The 26,592-nt window shown below is 46.5% G+C and overlaps 1 protein-coding gene across 3 annotated transcripts in view; it reads left to right on the top strand.

The window, feature by feature from the left end:
• Positions 1-26,592, top strand: part of CLIP3 (CAP-Gly domain containing linker protein 3) — a 199,709-nt gene that overhangs the window by 109,493 nt on the left and 63,624 nt on the right. For all 3 annotated transcript variants that reach the window (XR_011302001.1, XM_069644314.1, XM_069644313.1), the window contains exons 2-3: positions 5,532-5,686; positions 9,095-9,234. Coding sequence is in view for 2 of the 3 variants with exons in the window: in XM_069644313.1 (XP_069500414.1) it covers positions 5,532-5,686; positions 9,095-9,234 (295 nt within the window). In the remaining variant the exon portion in view is untranslated. The remainder of the gene's footprint in view (positions 1-5,531; positions 5,687-9,094; positions 9,235-26,592) is intronic.

The raw sequence follows: 26,592 nt of genomic DNA, 5'->3' as shown, positions 1-26,592 counted from the left end.
GTACTCGGGGGCCAGGGCACCCGCCGGACAAGCCATCTGTGCTAAAAGTCCCTATGCTGTCATTGGAACGTCCCCAAAATCTGTCCACCAGCACCCCACGGGAAATTCAAAACTCAGCTCTCCTGCTCTAAAGTTTAATTACTGCTGATCTCTAACAGTCGAAGCATCCATAGGTTTCTGTTAATTAAAAAGAGAACCGTACAAGTATAAAAGTATATATGCATGAACATTAACCCACCAAATCACTGGCAAAACCGGATGTTAACTCATTAGAGAAATAAAAATTAGAACGTCCATTCAGGTGAGGATATATAAAAGCTACATAGGCGCCCACTTACAAGCAATGTCTTACTGATGACAAACTAATTTAAGGAACAGTAGAAGCATCAATGGGTATCTGTTGATAGAAAGTTTTGGCCTTATGCACCCAAAATACATAACATCTGACATATCCTTATGCAATATTTTAACAGTAGCACAGTACTGTGAGTTGTGGTCTGTGCATTTATTGGGATTAGTCCTTGATCAGATGTTGATGAAAAAGCCATGCTTTGAGAGATTCGGAAGTCTTGCAGATGGATGAATAGTTTGATTATGCTAAGGTGGAGATTAGGAGCCAGCACATTTGGACCTTCTTGACTGTTTTTCTGCAAGGACATGAGGCTGTCAATGGTCATGGTTAAGAATTTAGCTTAATCCGAGAGCTGCAGATCAAATCCTTCATGGCGCATATCATTGAGCCATTGTTTGAAATGTTGTTGTGTAGCAGTCGGACCTAGGAAGACGAATTCAGTCTTGGATGGGTTAAGTTTGAGGTAGTCATTTGACATCCAGGAATAGATCATGGCTTGGTAATTTTGGAGACAACCGATGTCTTGTGGGCTTTTTAATCTCCTGTACAACAGAGTATCATCCCTGTACTGGTGCATGGCTATATCAGGATCTTTGAGGAGTGTGCCTAGAGGCTCCATGTAAAGGTTAAAAAGGATCAGTGAGAGGATGAAGCCATGGGGGGTTACACAGGAGACGGGGAGTCAGTTAGAATGCAACGTGTTCATCTGGACAGCCTGGTGTCTTCCAGAGAAGTAATCCAATTCAGGACAGTGCCAGAGAATCCTACCCTGTCGGGCAGTAGGGAGAGGAGGATGCAGTGGCCGACGGTGTTGAATGAAGCCTAGAGGTCAAGGAGGACGAGGAGGCATGAGTCGCCCTTATCCATGATTTGGAGAGCATCATCCACAACCTTGCTTTATTATTATATGTAATTGTATCAAATAAACATGGCCTCATTACTAGTTTGCTGGTCCGGAAAATAAGTGCTGATAATGATGTATAGCAACACTTTTCCAGACTGGTAAACTACACGTTTGCCGGTGGGGTGGCCTGACTTACTACCGGCGCCAGTAATACCGGCAATCCCCCCACGGAGTCGGAATGGGGAATTACTTACCCTTGCCGGCACCTGTAATCTGCCGGTAATACCAGCAGATGAGGCGTCAGTAACGGTAACTCTGGTTACCACCATACTTGCAATGATCCCCACAAATGAAGAATAATTATAATATAGATGGAAATAATGAATAATGATAGGGTCGACTAGGTTGAAAGTAAGGTTGCAATCGTGCTCAACCTATCAATAATACATTTATTTTAAGATAATGTTGTTTTTATATATAGTAATGGTGTTGCATATTTGATTCGCTGTGAATAACAGTTGTTACTATCCCTTAAAAATGAGGGAGCCATGCAGGACTCGGCCTGCCCGGACCAAGTGGCTGACCCAAGCTCAACTCGAGCTTCAAGTCAATAGACCCTGGAAACGAGCCCCGCCCCAGCTGCTTGCCCTGAAAATAACCATACACAAAAAGACAACTTGCCTGGCCAGGGAACAGGACAGGGCCTCAAGCAGAGGTTTAGGCTACCAAAGGTCTGTACTTCACTCTGGAGAGGAGTGCCGAGGGCAAGCAGGGGTTATGCTGCCCTAGTCTGAAAATGGTGTCATATCAATACGCACTATAGGCTCCTCTTGGGCTGGCATGCGGTTAAACCTGCAACCTTCACGTGGCCTGAAAGGATCACTTAAGTGTGCTTCATTGTCCAGTGAAGCTAGTACAAGTCAATGAGCTAACAACTTTTGTTCTATTTTTTTTTCAATTAAAATCCTAGTTTCTGTCAAGGTGAATCTTCGGATTGCTCGATGCCAGTGTGCTCGCTCTACACATGTTTTCCTTTTAGCTCAGATGTAATGCTCCTTGTCCCCTGAGAATTTGTGGGACTCAGTGTTGCTTCTTTTTCAATGCAGTCCTCTGTTGCCTTCTCTCAGTTTGAAAAGGGGCCACGCTAGGACCTTCTAGCACCTTCTTGTAAACAGCTCAAGCAGATAGGGGGAGTGCTTTGGTGGGAGGCGGGGGGATGCATTGGTGTCCTCCGGGGTTCATTCATTTTTACCTGGAAGCCTCATACGTACCCGGTTCTAAACTAAAGCCTCCGACTGCTGTAATATGGCATGGCATCCACCTCCCCTTCATCCCTCACCGCACGCAACCTGCGCCTTGTTCCAAGGCCAAGGAACATTAAAACTAAACCCTGGTTTTTAAATGAAATGGTTTGCATTTCTTGAACTTCATAGTCTTCAGATCATGGCCTTGTCATTGTTATTTTTGTGGCTGATTGTGAGTCTTGAAAACAGTTGTTGGGCTGACTTTACTTTGCATTCTGGTACCTGTAGTGTCAGGGATAGTGAAAATAAAAAATATAAGTGTACTCTTTAAGTCAGAGTATTACTTTAGTTTGTAAAAGCCATAGACTTGCACATATTTCCATACATGCCAACATGCCCCATTTTATTTGAGAGATGCTGGTCCACTTCTGGTTTTTGCTTTGCATTATTGGACTTCTAGTTCTGGATTGCCCTTTACGGGCGAGATTTGTATCAGCTTGAGCTAAGACGATATGTGATAAGTGTCTAAAGTGCAGGCCGGGCACCGATTCCGGTTTTATTTCACTAAGGTCTGTGATCCTGGGCAAGTCATTTGATAACATTGTGCCATATCGACCAACATTGGGATCCAGGCAAGGTTTGTGTGTTGGTGGGAGTGTGGACCAAGAAACCAGGTATTTGTTTTGGGGAGCCAGGAGGCAGTATGCCTTGTCTCGCTTTTGTGATGCGTAGGGGCAGGGCGCCACATATGGGTCCTTTGTTGTAGGGTGTAGGGAGCAAGACGCCGGTCATGCGTATTGTGTTTTGGGAGTCGCACGCAGGAGGCCAGCTCTTGGGACAAAGCCAGACGCCCTGGCTTGGCTCTGACTCTTTCTTCCCCATGAATCGTTTGGTGACACCCCTTGTACACCACTGAACGGAAAGGTACTCAATGTATTTACCATGGAAGGATAGCAGGGAGTGTCACTCTTGTAGGGAGTCGACCATGTGACCTTGAGGTTGCCCTAAGATTTCTGCCACCCTATTAAATAGTACAATCCAGTCTGGTAAATAGACACATATAATGCATTTCAGTATACATTATTAGCATATTTTCTTGGATATTCTACTGGATTTACCTATTGGGTGGGTTGAACAAGCCCAACCCCATTTTCCAAAGATCCTGAAGTGAATCCTCCAAAATACAAGCCCATACTATTACACATTTAGCTTAGACATTTAGTCGACATGTTGAATAAGAATGGTCCAGAGCATTCCTTGTGTGTATGGGAGTTAGCAGAAAGTGTGTCACAGAACTTGGCACTGTCATTCAATACTGGGGATTTCCTGCAACATGACACCACTGGCAAGTGGTTTCCTATAATAGATGTTATCATTTGTTTGTTCAAGTAAGATTTCACTTCACTTTCTCTCATTCTTACAGCAATATCATTTCAGAATGTTCTCAAAAGTTCGGTAAACTTCAATATAGTACTAAGGTGGTGTTGTCCTGGCACTTGGGCCCTTTCTAAACTGAATAAATCCTGGAATTATCGCTTTCCAGAACCTCAGTCCACTTTCGTCCACAAACAAGTGATGACCGCTTTTGCTCTCCAGAAATACTTATTTGATCTTCTTTCAAATTTTCAATTCAAAATCTTAAATTCACTTTCCACTTGGCAACACATTGATTGTTGGACACAACATCTTTCACTATACAAACTTTTACTATGCTGGCTAGGGCTGATGGGAATTGTAGTCCAATACATCTGGAAACCCAAAGGTTGCAGACCCCTGCCATAGTCCATAATGACACAACCATTTAACTGAAGCCTTAAGAGGTGGTATCAGGCCATGGTTTTTATACAGACAGTATTATTTGAACATCTATTCAATTTGTGGTATGTACCCAGCTGTCACCCATAGCCATGATTGGCCTACATTCTTTCTGTCAACTGTGTTTTTGGACTAAGGATTGCCACAGATGCAATCTTTTCATTTGTATTCGTGTGGAGCCCCCACCTTTATAAAGAACATGTGTGCGTATGTTTTCTGTTTCTAGTATGTGATTCCAATCCTTTGCAAAGTGTCCAAAAATTGAGCGCGTCTCCGCATCCAGATTCAATATGTTGTAGTGTATTCGACAATTTGATATAATAAATTACCACAATGTTTGTTGGCCAAGTTGGCATTTTACAGGCCAGTCACATGTTCCCCAAGGTCTTGGTGGATTTGCAAGTCCACATATTCTATTCAAGACTGGGAGGACAGGCCTTGTAGAGTTAAGCACACTGTTTAAGCTCTGCTTAAGAAGTACATTCGGGTAAGCATGCTGCATGAGTGGCGAAGCAAATACTATATTAATCATATTATAAATGTATTTGGTTTTCCTAAAATCCCTGGTAGAATGCTGATGGTCACAACAAATAAGCACATTTCTTGGATCTGCGCATCTTTTTTGGTATTATGGTTTGCCCCATTTATATTATTTGTTGACACAAAGCTGTGTGCATGAAACTATTCACATAAACACAACTACTCCTGGATTTTGTGGGGTCATTATCAGCTTCTCCGCCACCATCTCCCAGAACCTGTGCAGGGGAAGAGAGGCGGGGCACAACATTTAAAACGTACCCTCCTCCTCTTCAGATATTTGTTTGGGGAAACCTAGAGGTCACTCTGTCTCTAGTCTTCCTTATGCATGAAGTATCAATTGAACCAAACAGTTTAGAACTGTTGTACAACAATATAAAATGTCATATTAGGTTTGACTTCCAAAGAAAAATCTAAACACTCACCACCCTGAGACTTTTTCTACAATTTCTAGAATTTCCAGGATACAAACCTCGAACGCCCTCATAGCAGTTACATCTGAACTGAAATACGTTTTTGATCCAATGGAATAAAATGAAAAACAATGCAGGAAGGCAGCACATCTTTTACCGATCCTACCCATAGTTCCCCTAATTTATTTCTTACCTCTGTTTTTACTTCACCTAGGGTGGAAAAACACAGAGCAAAAGCCCTCGATGGCCTTGCATGTCGGAGTTCCCAGGTGACAATTATGTAAATCCAGTGCATGTCCTGACCATGCATTCTTCATTTCTATCAGGAAGGAGGATCTTGGAATCATGACAAAAGAAGATGTGGCCGCCTCTCCGTCTGAGGATGAACGCCGGCCCCTGGAATTTCAGAGCTCCCTCCTGGAAAGGAGACTGAAGCCGATGGTACACGTGGCTGCACCAGCTCCGCTGCCTAAGGATTATGGTAAATTTGGTCTCTGGGCTAATGTTGTACATAATGCTGGGAATCCTTGCTTTCACTCATCCTGCAACTGACAGTAGCAGAACTAAGGAGCAGGGAGGTACAACCATGATGCATCGTGTAGGTTTCGAAACCCATGAGATGAGCGGGTTGAAAAGACATTGCTGAGTAAGAAAATTCCCTTCATTTACTAGTATACCTGTTTAAAGAACCTATGTGGAAAACCAGCTAGGCAAGTTGGGACAATAATGCCCTAAAATTAGACCACATTAAGTAGAAAGGTCCAGCTTTCAGGGCAGATATCTAAGGGGGCCCTATGAAATAAGAGAAAGAGGAAACAGCGACAGAGCAGAATGAATTCAAGAATCAAAAAATGCAGAAACATAAGAGGCAGGCATTAAGAAGGATGTTTACTCCCAAAAGAGTAATGTCTGCAAGGGGCAGTGGTTTTAAAGTCTATAATTAATGGGAATGATACCATAGATGTGAAATATTTTCAATAACTCATGGATATTACATTAGAAAAATGTATTCTGCATAATTAAAACACACTATTCAATTGAATAATTCCTCTTTGTTCAATCAGCGGGGCACCTATTATTTGCAAACCCAAGCCAAACATTTAGTGAAATAAGCGGTTCATTGTTAGTGCAATATTGCAAAGAGCAGTGGTCAAAATTCTCTCTCCTGGAGACAAAACATGTTCATATTTAAAAAAGGTTTTCACTCCTTTGTATTAACATTATTTACAGACAATGGCTATCAAGTAGTGAACTACATTCAATAACTACTTTTCTTTTTTGGGAAAAAAATCTAGTTCAGTAACCAATCTTATTTTTGCCATAAAAATAATGAGATACAACAATATTGCTGACATATTTTTGTATGCCAGTGGGGGGGAGAAATGCAAAACCGCATTTGTCCTGCCAAAAAATAAGAGGGCTAGGGATGAAAAACTGCATTAGAGATGCAAAGGGAAACATTGTGGAGCAAGGATGAGGATGGTCAAAGGTAATCAGTAATCAAAATTAAAGATCAGGGAAGTGGTGGTGAAGGGGTGTACGCATGTGGTCCAGATCTGGGAACACCAGGAACTTAAATTACAGATAGCTAAAAAGTGTCTAAAGATTAGGCCTATCCTTTATCTGCTTCCTATGCTGATGACACTCGGCTCTCCTTCAGGCTCCCCTCAGCCTCCTCTTCTCTCTCACTCATTCCTGACTGTTTATTTGCGATTCAGGATTGGTGCGCCTCTAATGATCTTTGCCTTAATGCCAGAAGGACAGCGATCCTTCTCATTGGGACCCTTGCTCCTGCATTCCCTCTCTCACTTGGCCACCCTCCTTGGGCCCTCTTCCTTCACCTTCCTGTGCGGCTAAAAACCTGGGTGTCATCTTCAACTCCACTCTCCTCCTCCTCACATCATGGACCTTGCCAAGAAGGCCCACTAGCAGCTGCACCTTCTCAGAGGTATTATTCCTTTCCTCTCCTTCCCCCCAGAAGCTCACTGTCTCCAGACCCCTTGTTCTCTCTAGGCTGGACCTCTGCAACAGCCTCTTTCTAAATCTGCCTGCTTCTACTCTCCGCCCTCTGCAACTTATCCAAAACAGGACGGCGAGACTTGTCCTTGGCCTCAAGCCCAGGGAGCATATCTCTCCAGCCCTGAAGTCTCTCCACTGTCTTCCGGTGGCTGCAAGGATCAAGTTCAAGACCCTCTGCATCATCCACAAGGCTTTCAGGGGCTGGGGCCCGCACTACATCTAAGTGTCTCTTCCAAAATACCTTCCTTCTCGAGCCCTTTGCTCAGCTATCTCAAACTCTCTAAGGGTCACGTCTCCAGGCAGAGGGTGGGGGGTAGAGCTCTCTCCTCTGCAGGAGCTTCCCTCTGGAATGGATTCCCTGCCCCTCTCAAACTTGAGCCCGACCCCCCATAAGTTCCGGTAGCAGCTCAAAGCCTTCCTTTTCTCCTCTTCTTTCTGTGACTCCCTCGGACCTGCTGACCTACCGGTCTGCTGCACCGACTGGTTGCTTGGCTACCCCCGACTCTACTGGGTAGCAGGCTCCTTTTTGATCAGTCTCCCCTGCACTGCCTCAAGCCCTACTGCACAGTTAGGGGCTGTAACTGTAACCCTACAGTCCCCTGCCTCCTTGCACTTACCCAGAGCCACGCTGCCCTGGCTGCACTTACTCAGAGCAATGCTGCCTTGATTGCACTTCCCCCTTCCCTCTCCTTGGCACTTCCCCCTGCACTTTACGTCATTGCACTTGCACGATCTGAATGACACAAGGCCTAGTAAGATCGTTTTGTCTTGTCATCCCGTCTTGCCTCTTAAATAACATATCATATATATCTGTCCAAATGCGTGGTCGAATGGTTGGTTAAGGGCATTTCTGCAGGAATGTAAACAGTGAATTGAAGCACCCATATTTTTTAGAGGACCGGGCAGTATAGATTTTGCAGAAGCATGCTTTATAGGAGAGTCAGCACTAAGTAGTGGATAGTGTTATGTGAACGAGGCTGTACATTGTGTAAAGCGTTATCTCCAGTTGTCTCTTGTTGAATATGAAATGCATATGATGTGTTGAATGTTGCGTGACAGATTGGGTAATCCATGTTGATATTCCAAAGCTCCTCTCTGTTGAAAGAAACATGAGGGGAGAAAGCGGTATCTAGTGAATCAAACAGCAATGCTAGAAGGTTGCAGGACATATAGTAAAGAGTACTTTGGCATTAGCTAGGTTTTCTTTTTGCCATGTGCCATGCATCAGCTCCCACCTCTCATATGGAGTAGGAGGTGGTCCTTGTTCTGATTTGGGCATACCTGAACGTGGCAATATGGCATCCCCAGCCACAATGTACAGTACGACATCTAGTGAAGGTCCTGATGGGTACTATGGTGGTCGGTCAGTCTAACTCCCCCAAGCAGGGGCAGGTTGTGAATCACATCACTCAGTACTCACAGGTAATATATTCGAGGAGGAGGGTGGGAGCAGGCTTTGGTTAATCTCTGTCTGAGGATAGATGTGCAAGCCAAGGAAAGAAACGTGCCTCCCTTCTCCATTCATATCCACTCAACAGTGACCACCTCACGTGTTGTCATCAGTAAATAAGGTCAACATAAAGGTTTTATTGTACATTGGACAAAGTAAGATGCATTTCTAATTACAATAGTACTTGTTGGCAGCAGGCTGTTATCCTTGCTAGTTGTCTTTAATATCCATTAGAATACCCATGTAGACATGCATTTGTGGGCAACACATGTAAGGAAGTTTGCTCCTGTGTGTCCAAATTGGCTTCACTTGGTCAAGAGTTTTAACTATCAATTTACATGGAGCATGTTTTCTTCCCTTGCGATTCCTTTGATTATGCCTTATTGATGATTGATAATAATCCCTTCATTGCATTCTCAGCCTTTACGTTCTTTGACCCAAATGACCCTGCCTGCCAGGAAATCCTGTATGACCCCAAGACCACGGTCCCAGAACTCTTCGCCATCATCCGCCAGTGGGTCCCTCAAGTGCAGCATAAAATCGATGTCATCGGCAACGAGGTGAGTGGAATGATTGACGCTGCCCTGGGCATTAGGATCAGATGATTATTCTAGTTCATCTATGTGAAAACCACCCCCGCCGTTGTCAGAGAATGCTGCGACTGTGGTGAGTAAGCGGCAGGACTGGACATCTGGGTCAAGTTAAATAACATTTGAACTGGTGATAAATATTGAACCAATGTATTCAGCCCCAGTTTTCCTCTTTATGTAATATGGAATGGAGCGGACAGATTTTGCCCCAATACATATAACCTACCATTTTTGGAATTAAATTGAAACTGAGACAAAAGAGCATGCTGTGAATATAACTAGACCCTATTGCATACAATGTTGAGTGAAAGACAAACTATTTCCAAATATTATTCTGTAGAACATTCAAGAATGGGCCGAAGAAGTGCCTCTTCTGACACCCTTCCAGGAGGTTTCGGAAAGGATGTCTCACAATTCCTGGACAAACATGTATTGTAGAGAGGGAATACGTCCTTAATTCATGCTTCATAGATGATTCCTCTGCCTGCAACCTCATTAAACAATATCAATGAATTTCACCTGGTGAAGATCGTTGAAGAACTGTGCGGCAATTCAATGGCACAAGTGAGTTATGGCCAACAAGGCAAGCTGACAAATGTACCTTCTCATCACAGCTAAATCGTGGTGCTTGTTTTCTCCCTTCTTATTCAACTTCACCCAGATTTTCCTAAAACCACTGCTATTCTATGTGGCTGACTCTGTGATACTGACACGAACATGGCCTTATGATAACTTGGTGGAGTACTTCTGCAACAGCAATATGCATATCCACAATAATAAGAGTAAAATGATAAGCCGAGGAGTCCAAAATAAATTGCTAAGACACCAGAAATCCTCCTGTAGCTTTATTAAGGACGTCGAATCCTTTTTGGCATAACAATCAATCAATTAATAGTTTATTTTGGACATCATCCATTACACCAACTTCACATCGAAATCACAATACATTGCTGTTCTGACTTGAGTGTCGTGTAGACCGATGAGACCTCCGTCCCCAAGTGACGCACAGAGGAACAAATAGAAACCCGCTGTGCGACCCTTGAGGCCACAGGTGAGAGATGTCTTCCCAGATCCACGGAGCCTCTGGAACACCGATGCTGCTGTCAAAAAGGAATGAGGTTAAGCACCAGGCAATCACAATACTGGCAGGTAAACAAAAGAATCTAAAGTGTCTTACCTATCTGGTGTATTGGAGACCCAGGTAACCTAGTAGGGAGGTTCGAGGCTCAGAAAGATACAGCGGTCCCTGGAGTGGTAGAACCGCAGGTGAGCGTGGATACGGGTAGGCCACCTGTAAGATAGGGCTTGACTCGGGCGTAGAAGTACAGCAGGATACACAGGGAAGATCCAAAGACAAGTCGATGTGCAGTCCAAAAATCCGGCAACAGGTAAACAGTTCCAAGCAGAGGTACAAAGGGGTGTCCAAGAGAGTCCGAGGTAGAGTTCCGTGATCGAGGTAGCAAGGAGCAAGTGGTAACGCCAAACAGGGTCCAAAGCCAGCCGAGAAGCAATGATCGTTCTGCCTCCCAGGTCTTTATACTGTGTATCCCTGGGTCATGTGACGTCTCTGGGTCATGTGACGTCCACCAAGGTCACGTGAGGAACGTCGCACTGTATCACGTGATCGACGTGATGACGTGACGCCGCCCCTTCTGCGATATATCCTCCAAGGCAGTTGCCAATGTAGAAAAGGTTGTAATCGAGCCCGTACACCACAGAAGGTACGGTGTTTTCGGTTCTGTGGGTTCACCGAATCCCTTGAGCCTCGAAGCTGGGGTGGAGATGTTGGGGGAATGTGAGCAGTGTTCTGATGTGGGGAGGCCTGATGTGCTGGGGGTCGCCTAACATAGCCCCCCCCCAACGGCCCACGACCCCGTGGGCAGGACGGATGGTCTAAATGGAAACGGGCTACCAGGCGAGGGGCGTTCAGGTCAGAGGCGGAAACCCATGAACGTACCTCCGGGCCATAACCCTTCCAATCCACCAGATACTGGATCCTACCCCTAAACCATCTGGAGCCCAAAATGGCCGACACCTCGAAAACGTCAGGAGAGGTCAAGGACACTGGGGCAACAGGGGCACGAAGACGGACAGAGTCGGGACAAGGTTTGAGGAGGGAGACATGAAACACAGGGTGGATGCGCCAAGAGCTGGGAAGCACTAGACGGAAGGCCACCGGATTCACAACCTTTGATATCACATAAGGACCGACAAAGCGAGGTAGCAACTTCCGACAACCCTCTAGGCGAAGATGACGTGAAGACAACCAGACCTTGGAACCCACCACCAGAGGGGGAGCAGCCCGACGTTTGCCATCCACACGGGCCTTCATAGCAGCTTTTGCTTCAGTGAGATGAACCACTGTACTAGCGTGTAAGGCAGAAAGATCCCTAAGACATGTCGTGGCCGCAGGGTTCGCAGAACCAGAAGCATCAGGGACCGGCAAGACCTTGGGATGCTGGCCATAGAGGGCGTAAAAAGGAGAATAACCAGTGGCCGAATGAGCCGCATCATTATATGCGAACTCCGCAAGCCGTAAAGCGGCCAACCAAGAGGTTTGGTGTTGCAATATAAGGCAACGAAGGTATTGTTCCATAGATTGATTCGTCCTTTCGGTCTGTCCATCGGTCTCAGGATGATAGGCCGAAGAATACCTGGTATCAATGCCCAATAGCCTAGTCAGGGATCTCCAAAACCGAGAGGTGAACTGTGACCCTCTATCAGATATAATGACCGAAGGAAGGCCGAATAGCATGAACACATGTTCAAAAAACAAATCCGCTAACACAGGAGCCGAAGGGATACCTTTGCAAGGAACAAAACGGGCCATTTTAGTGAACGTGTCCACCACCACCCAGATGGAGTCAAAGCCCTTCGACTTGGGGAGATCAGTAACGAAATCCATCGTCAAGGTATGCCAGGGCCTAGGAGGTACCGGAAGCGGAAGCAACAACCCAATCGGTCGACCCCTTTCATGTTTAGCCTGAGCACAAACTGCGCATGATCTAACATAACATTCAACATCGCGCTTCATAGAAGGCCACCAACACCAACGTTTGAGAAGATCCAAAGTGCGGTCTTGTCCGGGGTGAGCATTAAAGGGAGCGTCATGAGACCACTCAAGGGCCAGATTGCGTGTGTCAGGTGTGGGAAGGAACAGGCGCTCATGTACGAAGGGTAGTCCATCAGAATACACTGGGTCCCATTCTTGCAACTGATCGGAATGTTTGCTAGTCCAGGATCGAACCGAGTCTATCAGTGATAATGAGGGAGTACAGAGACAAATCACATGACTCTTTCCGAGAACAGTGTCGGGGAACGTAGGCAATTGGACCCCCCCCGGAGAACGTGACAAGGCATCCGCCTTCCCATGCGCCGTACCAGGACGGTGCATAATACGGAAGTCAAAAGAGGAAAAGAAAAGATGCCACCGGACTTGTCTGCTATTAATGCATTTCAGAGAGGCCAAATCTTGTAGATTCCGATGATCGGAGTATACTGTGACGGGATGTTTAGCCCCTAGAAGATGATGGCGCCAAACACGGAAAGCGTCCATGACAGCCAAGAGTTCTTTCTCCGTGACGGTATAATGAGACTCAGTACTGGAAAACTTACGGGAGTGGTATGCCACTGGATGTAATTTGCCTGTATTAGGACATGTTTGTGACAGTACAGCCCCGAGGGCAAAGGAAGAGGCATCTGCCTCGACTATGAACGGAAGATCAGGATTGGGATGTTGGAGTACCGGTGCGGTAATAAAGGCGGTTTTCAATGTCTCAAAAGCCTCCTGTTGTTCTCTCTGCCACTGATATGGTACCCAGGGACTAGTCAGGGCCGTGAGTGGGGCTACAATCGTAGAAAAGGAAGAAATGAAACGCCTATAAAAGTTGGCGAATCCTAAAAAGGCCTGCAAGGACTTGAGTGTTTGAGGTACTGGCCAATCTAAGACTGCTTTGACCTTAGAATCGTTCATGGATAATGCCCCAGGGGTGATATGGAAACCCAAAAACTCAACAGAGGTCTTATGGAACTGGCATTTCTCAGGTTTGGCAAATAAGGAATGTTTTCTTAAACGGGTTAATACTTCTCGGACGTGTTTTACATGGTCATCAAGATCACGAGAGAAGACTAGGATGTCATCCAAATACACAACCATGTACACATCCAGAATATCCCTGAAAATGTCATTCATGAATCGTTGGAACGTGGCCGGGGCGTTACATAAGCCAAAGGGCATGACAAGATACTCGTACAAGCCGTAACGAGTACAGAAAGCCGTTTTCCACTCGTCTCCCTCGCGAACGCGTACTAAATTGTATGCGCCGCGTAGATCGAGTTTGGTAAAAATGGAAGCATGTGTTAAATGATCTAAGAGTGGAGTAATTAACGGGATGGGATATCTATCCTTCTTGGTAATCGTGTTAAGACGCCTATAATCCACACAAGGACGTAAATCCCCCTCCTTCTTGGGTACAAAGAAGATAGGACTTGCCGCCGGCGAAGTGGAGGGGCGGATGTGTCCTAGACGCAGGGCATTCTGTACATATTCTTTTAGCACCTGTTCCTCCGAAGGAGACAAAGAATAGATCCTGCCCGAAGGAACAGTGGAATCAGGAAGCAATTCGATTGGGCAGTCATAAGTTCTATGTGGAGGAAGTAACTCAGACGAGCCTCGATCGAAAACTGATTCAAAAGCCCGATATTCTGGCGGAATCCCAGACACCAACCCCCCAACAGTATGGGACTGTATGACTTCTGGATCGTCAACGGTCAGTGTGAGTTGTGCTAAGGCTCCTAAGACCCGAGAGGGTGTGTCAGGGGCTTGACGGACCGGGAGACAATAATCCTGACAAATATCGGACTCAAAGAGTACAGTGCCTGTTTGCCAATTGATCAGCGGATTATGTTCACGTAACCAGGGAATCCCTAGTATGATACCGAATTGAGGTGCGGTGATCAAATCAAAACTTAAGGTTTCTGTGTGTATGTCTTGTATGTTCAACAAGAGGGGTGCAGTTTGATGTCTAACAGGACCAGAAACCAATGCGGAGCCGTCTACGGCTTGGACATGTTCTGGTCGTGTTTTTACCACTAAGGGTAGATTGAGGGAATGGGCCAAATCAATATCTATGTAATTACCAGTGGCACCGGAATCAATAATGATGTTGACTGCATGAAGAAGGCCCGTAGAGGGACATAGAGTAGCCTTTACGGAGATGGGCTGAACACGAGCAAAGGCAAGAGGGGTACCCGGAGAAGATGATGGGACACTCGACCTGTTCTCCGGTTCTAAGGTCGAGCCATCCGAAAAACCTGATTCTTCTTGGGACGTCGAGGACACTCTTTCACGAAATGTCCAATGGTGCCACAATAAAAGCATGCATTATCTACCCTTCTACGTTCCCTCTCAGATGTTGTAATAGGACTGCGTAACCCTCCCACTTGCATAGGTTCTTCGGTACTGGAAGCGGGAGTACTAACAAGAGTAGGAGAGGAAGAGGCCCCCAATTCAGCTCTACGCTCCGATCGTCGTGCGTCTACCTGCAGGACAAGATCAACCAATTCCTGATACTGAGTAGGCATAGAAGGGATCACTGCTAAGGCGTCTTTCATGGTGTTACTCAACCCCCTATAAAAGACCACCGCCCGCTTGTTTTCTGGCCATGATGTTTCCGCAACTAGCTGGTTAAACCGGGTGATGTAATCTATCAGAGTCCTTTTGCCCTGAGTTAATTCCAGCAATTCCAAATCCCTAGACTGTGCCTTGTGTCGGGTATCGAATACTCGGGACATTTCCAGGACCAACAAATCAAAGTCATAAAGAACTGGGCTGTTGTTCTCTAACAGGGGATTAGCCCAAGCAGCAGCTGTTCCAGCTAAGTGGGAAAGGGCGAAGGCGGCCTTAGCAGTGGACGTGGGAAAAGCCAAAGGCCTGCATAAGAAATGTAACTTGCACTGGTTAACAAAGGTTCTGAATTTCTTGGGATCGCCTTGGTAGCGTTCAGGAGCAGCCAGAGGGGTAGGAGTCGGGAGGATTATTGGAGTCGGGACTGTAGCCACAGGAGGGGGTGTAGTGGAGGAGCTGCCATCTCCGAACTCAGGGTCTGCAGGAAGGGAATGCTGGACGCTCTGTATGGTATCCAACCTTTGATGGATCACCGTGTTCGCGGCGGCCATATCTGCCCTTAATATTGTAATTGCCTGAACTAAAGCAGTTATGGGTTCGTCCGTGGATCCCTGCATCGTCTAACACGACTATACGGCTTCTCAGTCTGTTCTGACTTGAGTGTCGTGTAGACCGATGAGACCTCCGTCCCCAAGTGACGCACAGAGGAACAAATAGAAACCCGCTGTGCGACCCTTGAGGCCACAGGTGAGAGATGTCTTCCCAGATCCACGGAGCCTCTGGAACACCGATGCTGCTGTCAAGAAGGAATGAGGTTAAGCACCAGGCAATCACATTACTGGCAGGTAAACAAAAGAATCTAAAGTGTCTTACCTATCTGGTGTATTGGAGACCCAGGTAACCTAGTAGGGAGGTTCGAGGCTCAGAAAGATACAGCGGTCCCTGGAGTGGTAGAACCGCAGGTGAGCGTGGATACGGGTAGGCCACCTGTAAGATAGGGCTTGACTCGGGCGTAGAAGTACAACAGGATACACAGGGAAGATCCAAAGACAAGTCGATGTGCAGTCCAAAAATCCGGCAACAGGTAAACAGTTCCAAGCAGAGGTACAAAGGGGTGTCCAAGAGAGTCCGAGGTAGAGTTCCGTGATCGAGGTAGCAAGGAGCAAGTGGTAACGCCAAACAGGGTCCGAAGCCAGCTGAGAAGCAATGATCATTCTGCCTCCCAGGTCTTTATACTGTGTATCCCTGGGTCATGTGACGTCTCTGGGTCATGTGACGTCCACCAAGGTCACGTGAGGAACGTCGCACTGTATCACGTAATCGACGTGATGACGTGACGCCGCCCCTTCTGCGATATATCCTCCAAGGCAGTTGCCAATGTAGAAAAGGTTGTAATCGAGCCCGTACACCACAGAAGGTACGGTGTTTTCGGTTCTGTGGGTTCACCGAATCCCTTGAGCCTCGAAGCTGGGGTGGAGATGTTGGGGGAATGTGAGCAGTGTTCTGATGTGGGGAGGCCTGATGTGCTGGGGGTCGCCTAACAATTGCATAATAAAAATGAACGATTTACCTCATTCATAATTTTGATGAACATAGGAGCAACCAATATAATGAATAATATCACTAGTTCATGAGACGTAGTTAGACAAATCTATTTTAACCAACATAAAAAAATTAAAAGTCAAAGGAATTATCTATATTATATCTATAATGTATCGAATTGTATATGGGTGACTTAACTAACGGGAAAATATCCCACTGAGGGATTGAGAGTCATATCTGATGGACAAGGAGAGTGAAGCTCGTGGTGGAATATTTCCCTTGTTAGATGGTCACCCATGTACACTTTAAGTTGGATATGTACATCCTTCAGCCCATTTCAACACTCTTAGAGGGAAGCTGTGGTCCTTTCCTCTAAGAGGATATCACTTCCTGTTTCGGCACCTCCTGCATTGCTGAGAGAAGCGAGTGCGGAGCAGTGTGAGAAGGGACCTGACCAGCAATTCGGGTAAGGTACGTGTGTGATGTGGGAATGTGTGACATCACCACAGTAAAATATGATTGATGAGTTTTTGGCTTGTGCGTGCTGTATAATGGGCCTCAATGGAAACCAAATGCAACATGGCATATATTGAGCTATAAAAGACTAGGGCCACCTCCAAGCCAACGAATATATGTTCTGGCAAATTGGAAAAGCTTTATCATATTGTTTAAAAGAACTTTGTTTAAAACTGGGTGCCAACCTCTTCTTTCTTGCACCGAATACAATGGACATAATAACAGATAACCTTCTCCAACCCATTTGGCTGGAAATAACAGATTGCAGCTACCTCTGAAAGGACTGAAGGAGCTCTGCATGTTATAACAAGGTTCATCAAATGACATGGCTCCAACAAGGCACAAATGTTGGAAATAAACTTTAAGAAGCTGGCAAAAGATGTGTGGGCCATAGAGTGGGGAAAAATTGGCACCCATCCAATGTTAGGACAGGATATATTTGCATGGTCCGCAGCGACTCAGACTCAGCCGCACATAATAAATCTGACCTCTACCGAGCAGAGATGGCCCTTTGCATTGTCAAGATGTAATATACTACACACTAAGGACCAAAAGAATACAACTGAGGCAAATTAAAGATGGCTCCTTTGCCTTTAATCAAGGTCATCAAGAAAACATCTCCCATATTTCCTATATATGCCCTGAGTATCGGCATCCAAGGAGAAGATGCTTGATTTGGATAATTAGTCCATAATTCACAGTTATAGAGAAATGACTACATTTCTCCTGAGCGACTAAATCCCAGGGTCACTCGGAAAGTGGACATCTTTCTGTGCGAAGCCACAAAGATCAGAAAAAGAAGAGTGATGTCTGGAACAAATGTAGCCTCAGGGGCCTGAGCTTCTTGGACTTATTTCACTTCAATAGACTTTTCATGGGACCAGGAAGCTTATAAGAACTCTAACATAGCCTCAGGTTCAGGAAGGCACCAAGCAAGTCCTGCTGAAGTATGATATTATGTGATATGTGATGTGATATGATATATCATGCCGAAGTAAGATGCCGATGAGAGAACACTGATCAGCCCAGGCATCCCAAAAGATGTTAGTTCACAAAGCCAAGATGTGACAGGAATGACAGCGACTCATTGGGCTAGCTGCATGACAACTTGCAGTTTAGTATGATATCAGTAGGAGACTCGGTTGGCAGTGCTATACTGTTGCTGAACTCGGGGGCATTGGCTCTGATACGAATGCTAAATACAATTGAAAAGGCAAGGCAAATGAGCATCCATCAAATGTCCTTGTTTTTTCTTTATGAAACAAGGAACAAAAAGCAATTGCTGCTCTGCTTTTCCCATGTATGAAATGGCTCTTTGCTTGATGGAAAAATATGTCTCTTTTAATGTCAAACAGCACATGCAGTACAAAAATCAGACTACTTCATGTGTGCAAATGTCTTCGAGTAATATGGAGGGGGTAAAACATGTGGGCTTCATTCTGTATTACACAAGCTTGAAACTGGTTCTATGTGCATTTGCTCATTTTAGTTTGGGCTATTCGGTGGCGCTTGCACTACCTATAAGCGGAAACTATTGCAGTAGGGTACAGATAGGGAGAAATGGCATATGAGGAGGGACACAAAGTGTTTAGGTGCTGTTTGGTTATTTGCCCACCCGCCTATGGCCATTATAATCACTATGGCGATTCGCACCCAGTTCCTGCCCCTCCCGGTCCAAAACGCAAACTCATGGGAACTCTTTGAGCTCGCTTCATTCAATCCTTACCATCAAACCTTGCACTCAAAGTGCCTGCCAGTGTTTTTTCAAAGCATTTTTCTGAGAGTTAATGGGCCTCATTACACTTTTGCCGGTCCAGTAAAATTGCTGGTATAATTGCTGGTAACTCGGGCACCTGCAATTTTACTGAACCGGAAAAACCCAAGTTTGCAGTGGGGGCACCTTTATTAGCTTTCCCTACAAAACAGTACAACCATATTCCTAGGCACTTAATTCATTGTGATATATATGAAAGTATATTAAACCTATTTCAGAAAATCCTCGTCTGGATTCTGGAGCAGTGTACATAAGACTTCCAATATATTCTTTACATTTGTAGAATTATCTATGCAGGGATAGACTGGGAAACAAAAGGGGCCCTGGAAATGTTTTTCAAACTGGCCCTAGAATACACTGTGTAAGGAAGTCCAACCCCTGGAAGTAGGCTTTTGGCCATTCTCTGACCAAGGTAAGCTGAAACAAGTAGTGCATTTGTAGCACAGCTGTCCCTATATAGTATATATAGGGACAACTATATATTGTATTTTCTTGAAAGGTTTGTGAGGGATGGGGAGGGATGAAAGGAAGGGGGCGGGATGACTGGTAGAGGAGCAGGGAATCGCAGTACCCACATTAGAGGCTCACGGTGGAGAGGCCAGCCTGTAGTTCCCTAGCGTTCCCTGTAGGGAAGTCCACCACGGTATCTATGCCACCACTTCATAATTTATTTTTTAAGTATTCCTCTAGCAGTACAATCTATCAATTTAACTCCCACCTCCTGCCAACCTCCTAAAGATTATCAAACCACGTATTCCATAGTATTGCATATGTAGTTATCTTATTCATATGCACAGTTTTCTCCAATGCTTTACATTGGTTTATACCATGGCTCAATACATGTTCTTTCAGGAACATGTTCCTGCCCCCCCCCCATGGTATGTTATGTTGGTTGCTTGCATACCTCTTCACACATCGATCTGTTTAAAACCCCAGAGCAAAGAGAGAAGAGTACAAGTTGCAGTGGGGGAGAAAAAGAGACGCAGACAAAATGTTATGTTGGTTACATGTGGCCTAAGAAATAATATAGGGAACATGTGCGACGCAAGATTGACATCCACTGAGAGAACGTGAATTGTTACATTGCTCTAACCAATCATCATTAATAATCATTAGGTTGAAATTAGGATTGAAATTATGTGATATTTATCAATTCAGAAAGTGCTCATTTCTAAAGTACCGACATGTTTTGCGCTGACAGAGCTTCCTCAGGGCATATAAATTGGCTCTCATAAGGATATGTGTGGGTGATTCTTTAAGACAGTATCCTCTTGATAGAAATAATTCCTAAACATATGTAGCCTATTGATATGGCATTCATAACGCGCCTGTATACAAGTGTTTCTAGGCGCCACAATACAAGGGAGGGAAGACAAACAATCCTACTAGGCCTTGTGTCATTCGGATCGTGTAAGTGCGACAATAGAAGTGCAAGGGAAAGGAGAAGATGAAGTGCAAGGGAGAGGAAGGGGGAAGTGCGATCAGTGCAGCATGGCTCTGGATAAGTCGAAGAAGCCTGGGGGGGCTGTAGGGTTTACAGTTACAGCCCCTAAGTGTGCGGTAGGCCAAGAGGCAGTGCAAAGGAAGACTGGATGTGGAGGAGTCTGGTACTCAGTGTGACTCAGAGGGAACCAAGAGACAGGTAACTTAGCAAGGGAGCGAGAGAGAGAGGCAGAGGAGAAAAGGAGGTTCTTGGCTGCTCCCGGAACTTCAGGTGCTCCGGCTCAAGTCTGAGGGGGGCAGGGAGGCCATTCCACAGGGAGACACATGCAGAGGAGAGATATCTACCCCCCACTCTCTGCCTGGAGAATCATCGAACCCTCAGAGTTGGAGGTAGCTGAGCAGAGGGCTCCAGAAAGAAGGTATTTCGGTACAGAGAGTTGGATAAAATGTGGGCCCTGGCCCCAAGAAGCCTTGTGGACGATCCAGAGGGTCTTGAACCTGATCCTTGCAGTCACTGGTAGCCAGTGGAGAGATTTCAGGGCTGGTGAGATACAGTCCCGGGGCTTGGGGCTAACGATAAGGCTTGCAGTCCTGTTCTGGATTAGTTGCAGGAGGCGAAGAGTAGAGGTAGGCAGATTGAGAAAGAGGCTGTTGCAGTAGTCCAGTCTGGAGAGAGGCTGAGGGAAGCCTGAAAGAGAGCAGAGTGTCATCTGAATAACACTGAATGTTAGAAGAGAAGGTGGAGATCAGGTGGGCCAAAGGGGCCAGATAGACATCGAAGAGCCAAGGTGAGAGACTAGAGCCCTGGGGGACACCACATGTGGAGAGATAGTTGGTGGAGAGAAGGGATCCAAGTTGGACCTGGGAGGGACGGTCTAGGAGGAAGGAGGTTGGCTATGCCAACGCCTGATGCGTGATGCCCAGGTTCACACAGAGTCATTTTATCAGGGTGGTGTGATTCACTGCGACAAAAGCAGAAGACAGGTCAAAGGGGTGAGGACAGAAGGAGTGCTGTATTTGCGGTTAGAGAGCAGGTCTTCACGGTTGTTCAGGAGAGCAGTTTCCATGCCTCTGGCTGCTCTGAAGCCAGACTGGTGGTCATGAATTCGTCCAACAGATTCAGTGTGGCGGGTAAGCTGGGAGATGGCCAGCTTTTCCAGGATTCTGCCCAGGAAAAGAGTGATAGAAATCGGGCGATAGTTTGCCGGACATGTAGGATCGGCAGAAGGCTTTTTTTACGAGGGGGTGCACAAGATCCAGTGGTGAAAGAGTGATTGCAGATTCATCCAAGGCTGGCGCGAGGGTTGAAATGCGGCCCTTGATGGTTCTGGAGGAGCAGGGGAGAACCTGTCTGGGCAACACTTTCATAGATCAGACTTGTCTAGAGACATCGTCGGGTGTTGTCAGAGTGAAGGAGGAAAACGGAAGAGGAGAGGTGGCCAAAGGGGGCCTGAGAGAGGGAGAGGGTGAGGAAAGCGAGGATAGGATGTCCTGAGTTTTAGTGCTGAAATGAGAGGCCAGAGCCGTTCAGAGGGCCTGGAAGCGAACTGGAGAGGTGGAGACTGCAGTAGGATTGGCCAGCTACTTGCATATTTTAAAGGGTTTGGCCGTGTTGTTAGAGGCTGCAGAAATGTGGGCTTGGATATGGACCCTCTTCTTGGAGAGGACAGAGTCTGTTGCCTTTAGAGCAGGCAGCAGGTCAGTTTGTCAGAGGATGCACCCAAAGCCCTCCACTTCCTCTGTCACCCTGCACTTGCATTTCAGGGCGGCAAGGCCGGAGTCGTGCCAAGAGTTGAACTTGGAGGTAAGCTTCAGGCAGATTCTCATGGTGGGGGCAAGGCTGTTCAGAGTGTTGGAGATAGAAAGATGCATGTTAGAGAGGACTGTGTCAGAGTGTGAGTCAGCTGCAGAGGTAGGATGAGCAAAGAAAGTAGAGGTAAAGGCGTCCACTGAAACTCGCTTCATGGGCCGAATGACCGAGAAGGAAGGTGGCAGTGCTAGGGTAGGCTTTGTTTGAGGGGCAAGATGTTTCAGGTGAGAGGAGAGCAGAAAGTGGTCAGTCCAAGAGAGAGGAGTGGTGAAAGGGTTTGAGATGAGGATGTCTGGGGAGATGAGAACATCCAAGGTGTGTCAAGCAGAGTGTCGGTCCAGAGGGAAGAATGGAAAGGGAGAGAGAGTCTCATAGGTTGAGGAAGAGCCCAGAGGAGGGATTAGAAGCGTACAGGTGGATGTTGAGGTCAGAGTAGAAGTTGAGTGGTCGAGGCAAGGAGAGAAGAGAGGTCATCCCATTCTGAGAGGAAGAGGGTGACCTGGCCAGGTGGGCTGTAGATAGTGGCCACAGTCAGAGGCCAGGAGAGATAGAGAGCCTGCAGACTAGGCATTCAAAGGAGGAGTAGGCCTGCGTAGGAATGACAGAAGCAGGGACCCACTCCGGAAAGATCAGGGCCACTCCACTTCTGGGCTGGTTGGTTCTGGGCTCAGAAAGGATCTTGTAGCCCTCAGGGAGGAGAGTGTCAAAGCTTGTGACAGAGCTGGCAGTGAACCATGTCTCAGTGAGAGTGAGGACATCCAGGTCAAGGTCAAGGTCTTCAAGGAGGTGGCAGATGTCAGAGGAATGTTTGACAGCAGAGTGAGAATTGAGAGTAGCTACATGGAGCAGGCTGCCACATTTGAAATATTTCTGGGGTGGGGTACAGCAGTGAGGGAACACCCAACGGAGGCAGTAGAAAGGCCTGAGAGTGGGCAGAGGCAGTAGACTAAGGTGGTATAGGTCAGAGAAGTGAGGAAATTGATGAGGTGCGGGAGACGCCCATCAAGAAGGGGGAGATTGGGCTGCGAGCCCTGGACCATGACGATACCATTTAGATACACATTGATGATGGTCTTGGTGGAATGGAAGGGGGCCCACAAGGACCTCCCACCGGGTGCCACCATTAATGGGAGACGAGAAAGAAGAGGGAACAGAGACCATATGAGGGGTCCATAGGTCTGGAGAAGGAACAACAAAGAGGATGTCAGTGAGAGTCAGTCTGGAGGAACCGCTGATGTGGGTATCAGCGATAGGGAGGCCTGGATTGGAGGCCAGGATATCCCTCTTGAACTCTTTCCTTCTATACTTAATGAGAGGGATAGGATAGGAGATAGACCAGCAGTTTGAGACGATGGGAGAGATTGAGAGCACCATAGAGGGTGTGAGGCGGCCAGAAGGGAGAGTGAGAGAGAGGAAAAGCACAACCCACAGCCGAGCACCACAGGAGGCAACAGAGGGGGAGGGTTCACACGGAAGTAGGCAACAAGCAGGCAACACCCACAGGGGAACGCAGGAGCAGTAAGGATGGAAGACAGGGGGGGCAGCGCAATGCAAAAACAAACAGATTCCACTTTCCTAAAGAAGGGAAAATAGGAGTAGTTGTAACACAAAAACAATGCAAGAATGTGCCTTTCCTGGAGAGATGCGAGAGAAGGCTAAACAATAAAGCTCACTGAGATGCTTCAGGGTGGTGCGATAATAGAAATGGGAGTAATTGGAGGGTGGGGGAAAGTTTAGTGGGGTGCAGTGATTGCTGCCCGCCACCCACTGACCACATCTTCCGTGTCTAATGCAGCAGGTTGACAGCTGCATGCTTCTTGCTTTCACGGCTGACACCAGCAGGCACCATCTGGAGCTGCTTCTGTCGAGGCTGTCCTTTGTCTCGGGTCCTGCAACGGGCAGTGGGGATGCCCTGCCATTGCGAACATTAAGAAGGGCCTAGTGCCCAATCGGGGTCTGGGGTGGGCAGAGGGAGGGAGCAGGAGGAGGGACAACGGGAAAGGGAAACCCACAGATCAGGCCGCGAGGAGCTGGAAGGGAAGAAACAACGTGAGGGGGGCAGGTGGAGAAGAATGGAATCGCGCCACGAGCAAAGCTCTAAACCCTACTGTGTGCTCCAGTCAGCAGATGGAATGAGCTGAGCCAAGCACAATGGTGGAGATACACTCACATGCAACAACGGGCCAGTGCCCAATCTGGGTCGGAGACGGGCAGAGGGGGGGGAGCAGGAGGAGGGACAAGAGGAGAAGGGAAACTCACAGATCAGGCCGCGAGGCAGCTGAAACGGAAGTTAAACAATGTGAGGCGGCGGGTGGAGAAGAATGGAATCATGCCACATCGTCATTCAATTGGCTTCATTCAATCATTTAATATAATCCTAAAATATTATGACATATAAAAGCATGCCTTTAGTGTGCAGTCAATATTTCCAAGTGCATCTTATTCATTTTGCTCTATAGTTTTCCCTTCCGTAGTAGGTAAGCAAACAACCTCGTATGTGTTGAAATAATTTATCAATGCATAGTGTCTCAGAATTCATTTAGATTTCTTCTTTAAAAAATCTCCAATGTAGGGCTTAGCATCTCTCTCTGCCAGTGGTCCACTGCAAAATGCTGGATCACCGGTAGAGGGAATTTAAGGCGTTTGTCGCTTGCCAGTTACAGAAGTAAACTCTCCATAACAATATGAATGATATGAACACCGTGAAGCGCTTTCATTATCTTCACGTACCCTTCACTCATGCCTTTCGTCCTCAGTCTCTCCCACAACAGAACCCTTTCATATAGATGAAAGCCGCTTTCAGATCTGCACATCACTTTCTCTCCTTATACCTTCATATATCTGTGGAGTGGGATGTTGGACGGGATGCGAATAGTGCAAGAGAAGGCTATGAAAAAGTTGATAGGAGAATGTGTAAGGGGGCTTGCACTCGGAGCATACATTGTGAGTGAATGTAAGAACATTCTGCCCTTTAATGTTGTATCAACCCTCCCAGCCTGCATCTGGATCTGTGTCTGGTATTTCTACATTTTGCAACAGAGAGCCTTGCTTGATTTGAGGTGTTCACGGAACTTAATCTCTGTTTTTAAGTGTGAAATGTGTAGGCAATGACTCAGCGGAGCAGCTGCTTCCATTGTCCAAGAGGTAAATGGTAAGGCATGAACGCTGCTCAAATTTCTCTATGCCTGAAAATGGGCATATGGTCTTTATGCTATTGGATCCTCCTTACCTCAGTTAAAACTAGCAGATTTACATGAAGGTTGTTCCCCACTTTGCATGGCTGGCTGGTGCAGGATCTTGGTACAGCCACAATAGTCTCATTGTGCTGCAAACGATCGTTATCAAGCAGTACGTGCTTTACTACACATGGTTTCATATATTAAGAATCCTACCTTTTTGCCCCCCTAGTAAACACAATGTTAGGGTTAGACCTTTCTGTTGTACATCATTTGCAGGCCTGATCATTTGGACTTAAAGGTGTGTTGATGCCATGATGAATGTTGGAGATCAAAACTATTTTATGGGTCTTCATAGCAGGCTTTTATGCATCAGCTGCTGATTTTAAATAATACAAGTATTTGATCAACCAGCCGAGGCTAACACATCATGTAATAATAGTCACATGATGGCTGGCACTTAACCTGCAGGTTCTTTGAGCTTGGATCCTTCTTTATGGGTCCAACACAAACACATCCTTAAAAATGGAAATTGCAAAGAACTGCAAAACCCAAATTAATGGCTCTGCCTTAGCTTTTATTCATAATAGTGCCAGCAATGATTCACCATATAACTCTATTTCATGTATTCAGAAACGTAATCTACTTCATGAGACTGCATTCTCCAAGGTTTAAAAGTATGCAACATCTGACTTTATTTTATGTACTGAGAAGATGATGACCAGGAGTCCAAGGATCACTCAGGAGAAGCAGAGTGAGCACTTTAGGTTCTCAACGGATGTCATTGGCCCAAAGCAATTCCACTTTCCAACGCAGGAGTTTAAACACACCACAGCTGAGATGCGAGGAGAGACCTGTCCTCCAAGGAGGAAGCCGATGAGCCATGCAGCAGCCAAGCAGACGAGAGCCAGCAGGAGGGAAATCGCGAGCAGAGGTGGTGAACTCAAAGGTGGACCAGGAAGCAAGGACTGCACAGGCTGCTGCTGAGAAGCACCTGTGGGCATCCAGAGGACCGGTGAAGCATCCATGAGAGAAGACACTCCACCAGGCAGAAGCAGACGTCTGCAGAGATGCTGCAGACTGCGACGGAGCCCCAAGAGAAGCAGCAGCTGCTCGGGAAATGCTGGTACCTGCCAGGAAGAAAAACGGGTACATGAGTTACCCGAGAGGTGCTGGACAAGGGGGTGAAGACGGAAGCTGGATTAATAGGGCATGGGACCCTGGGAATGAAGGGCGAGTCTGAGACCCACACGAAAAATGGAAACACAAGCCAATCAGAACATTGCGAGTCTGGGACCCGCACCCATATGAGAAACAGAAACAAAGTCAATCGGAATATTACGGGACTGGGACTCGCACCCAAAGAGGGACAGTCTATGAGGACAATTGCTTGGCAACTTGGTGGAATAATCAGTAGCAATACAAGGAACATATTCTTGTG

This window comes from Ambystoma mexicanum, chromosome 2p (genome assembly GCF_040938575.1).
Source record: "Ambystoma mexicanum isolate Mex_15411 chromosome 2p, UKY_AmexF1_1, whole genome shotgun sequence".
NCBI classification, from domain to species: Eukaryota; Metazoa; Chordata; class Amphibia; order Caudata; family Ambystomatidae; genus Ambystoma; species Ambystoma mexicanum.
Note: the sequence above shows the minus strand (reverse complement) of the source record. Positions and strands in the feature narration are given on the sequence as shown.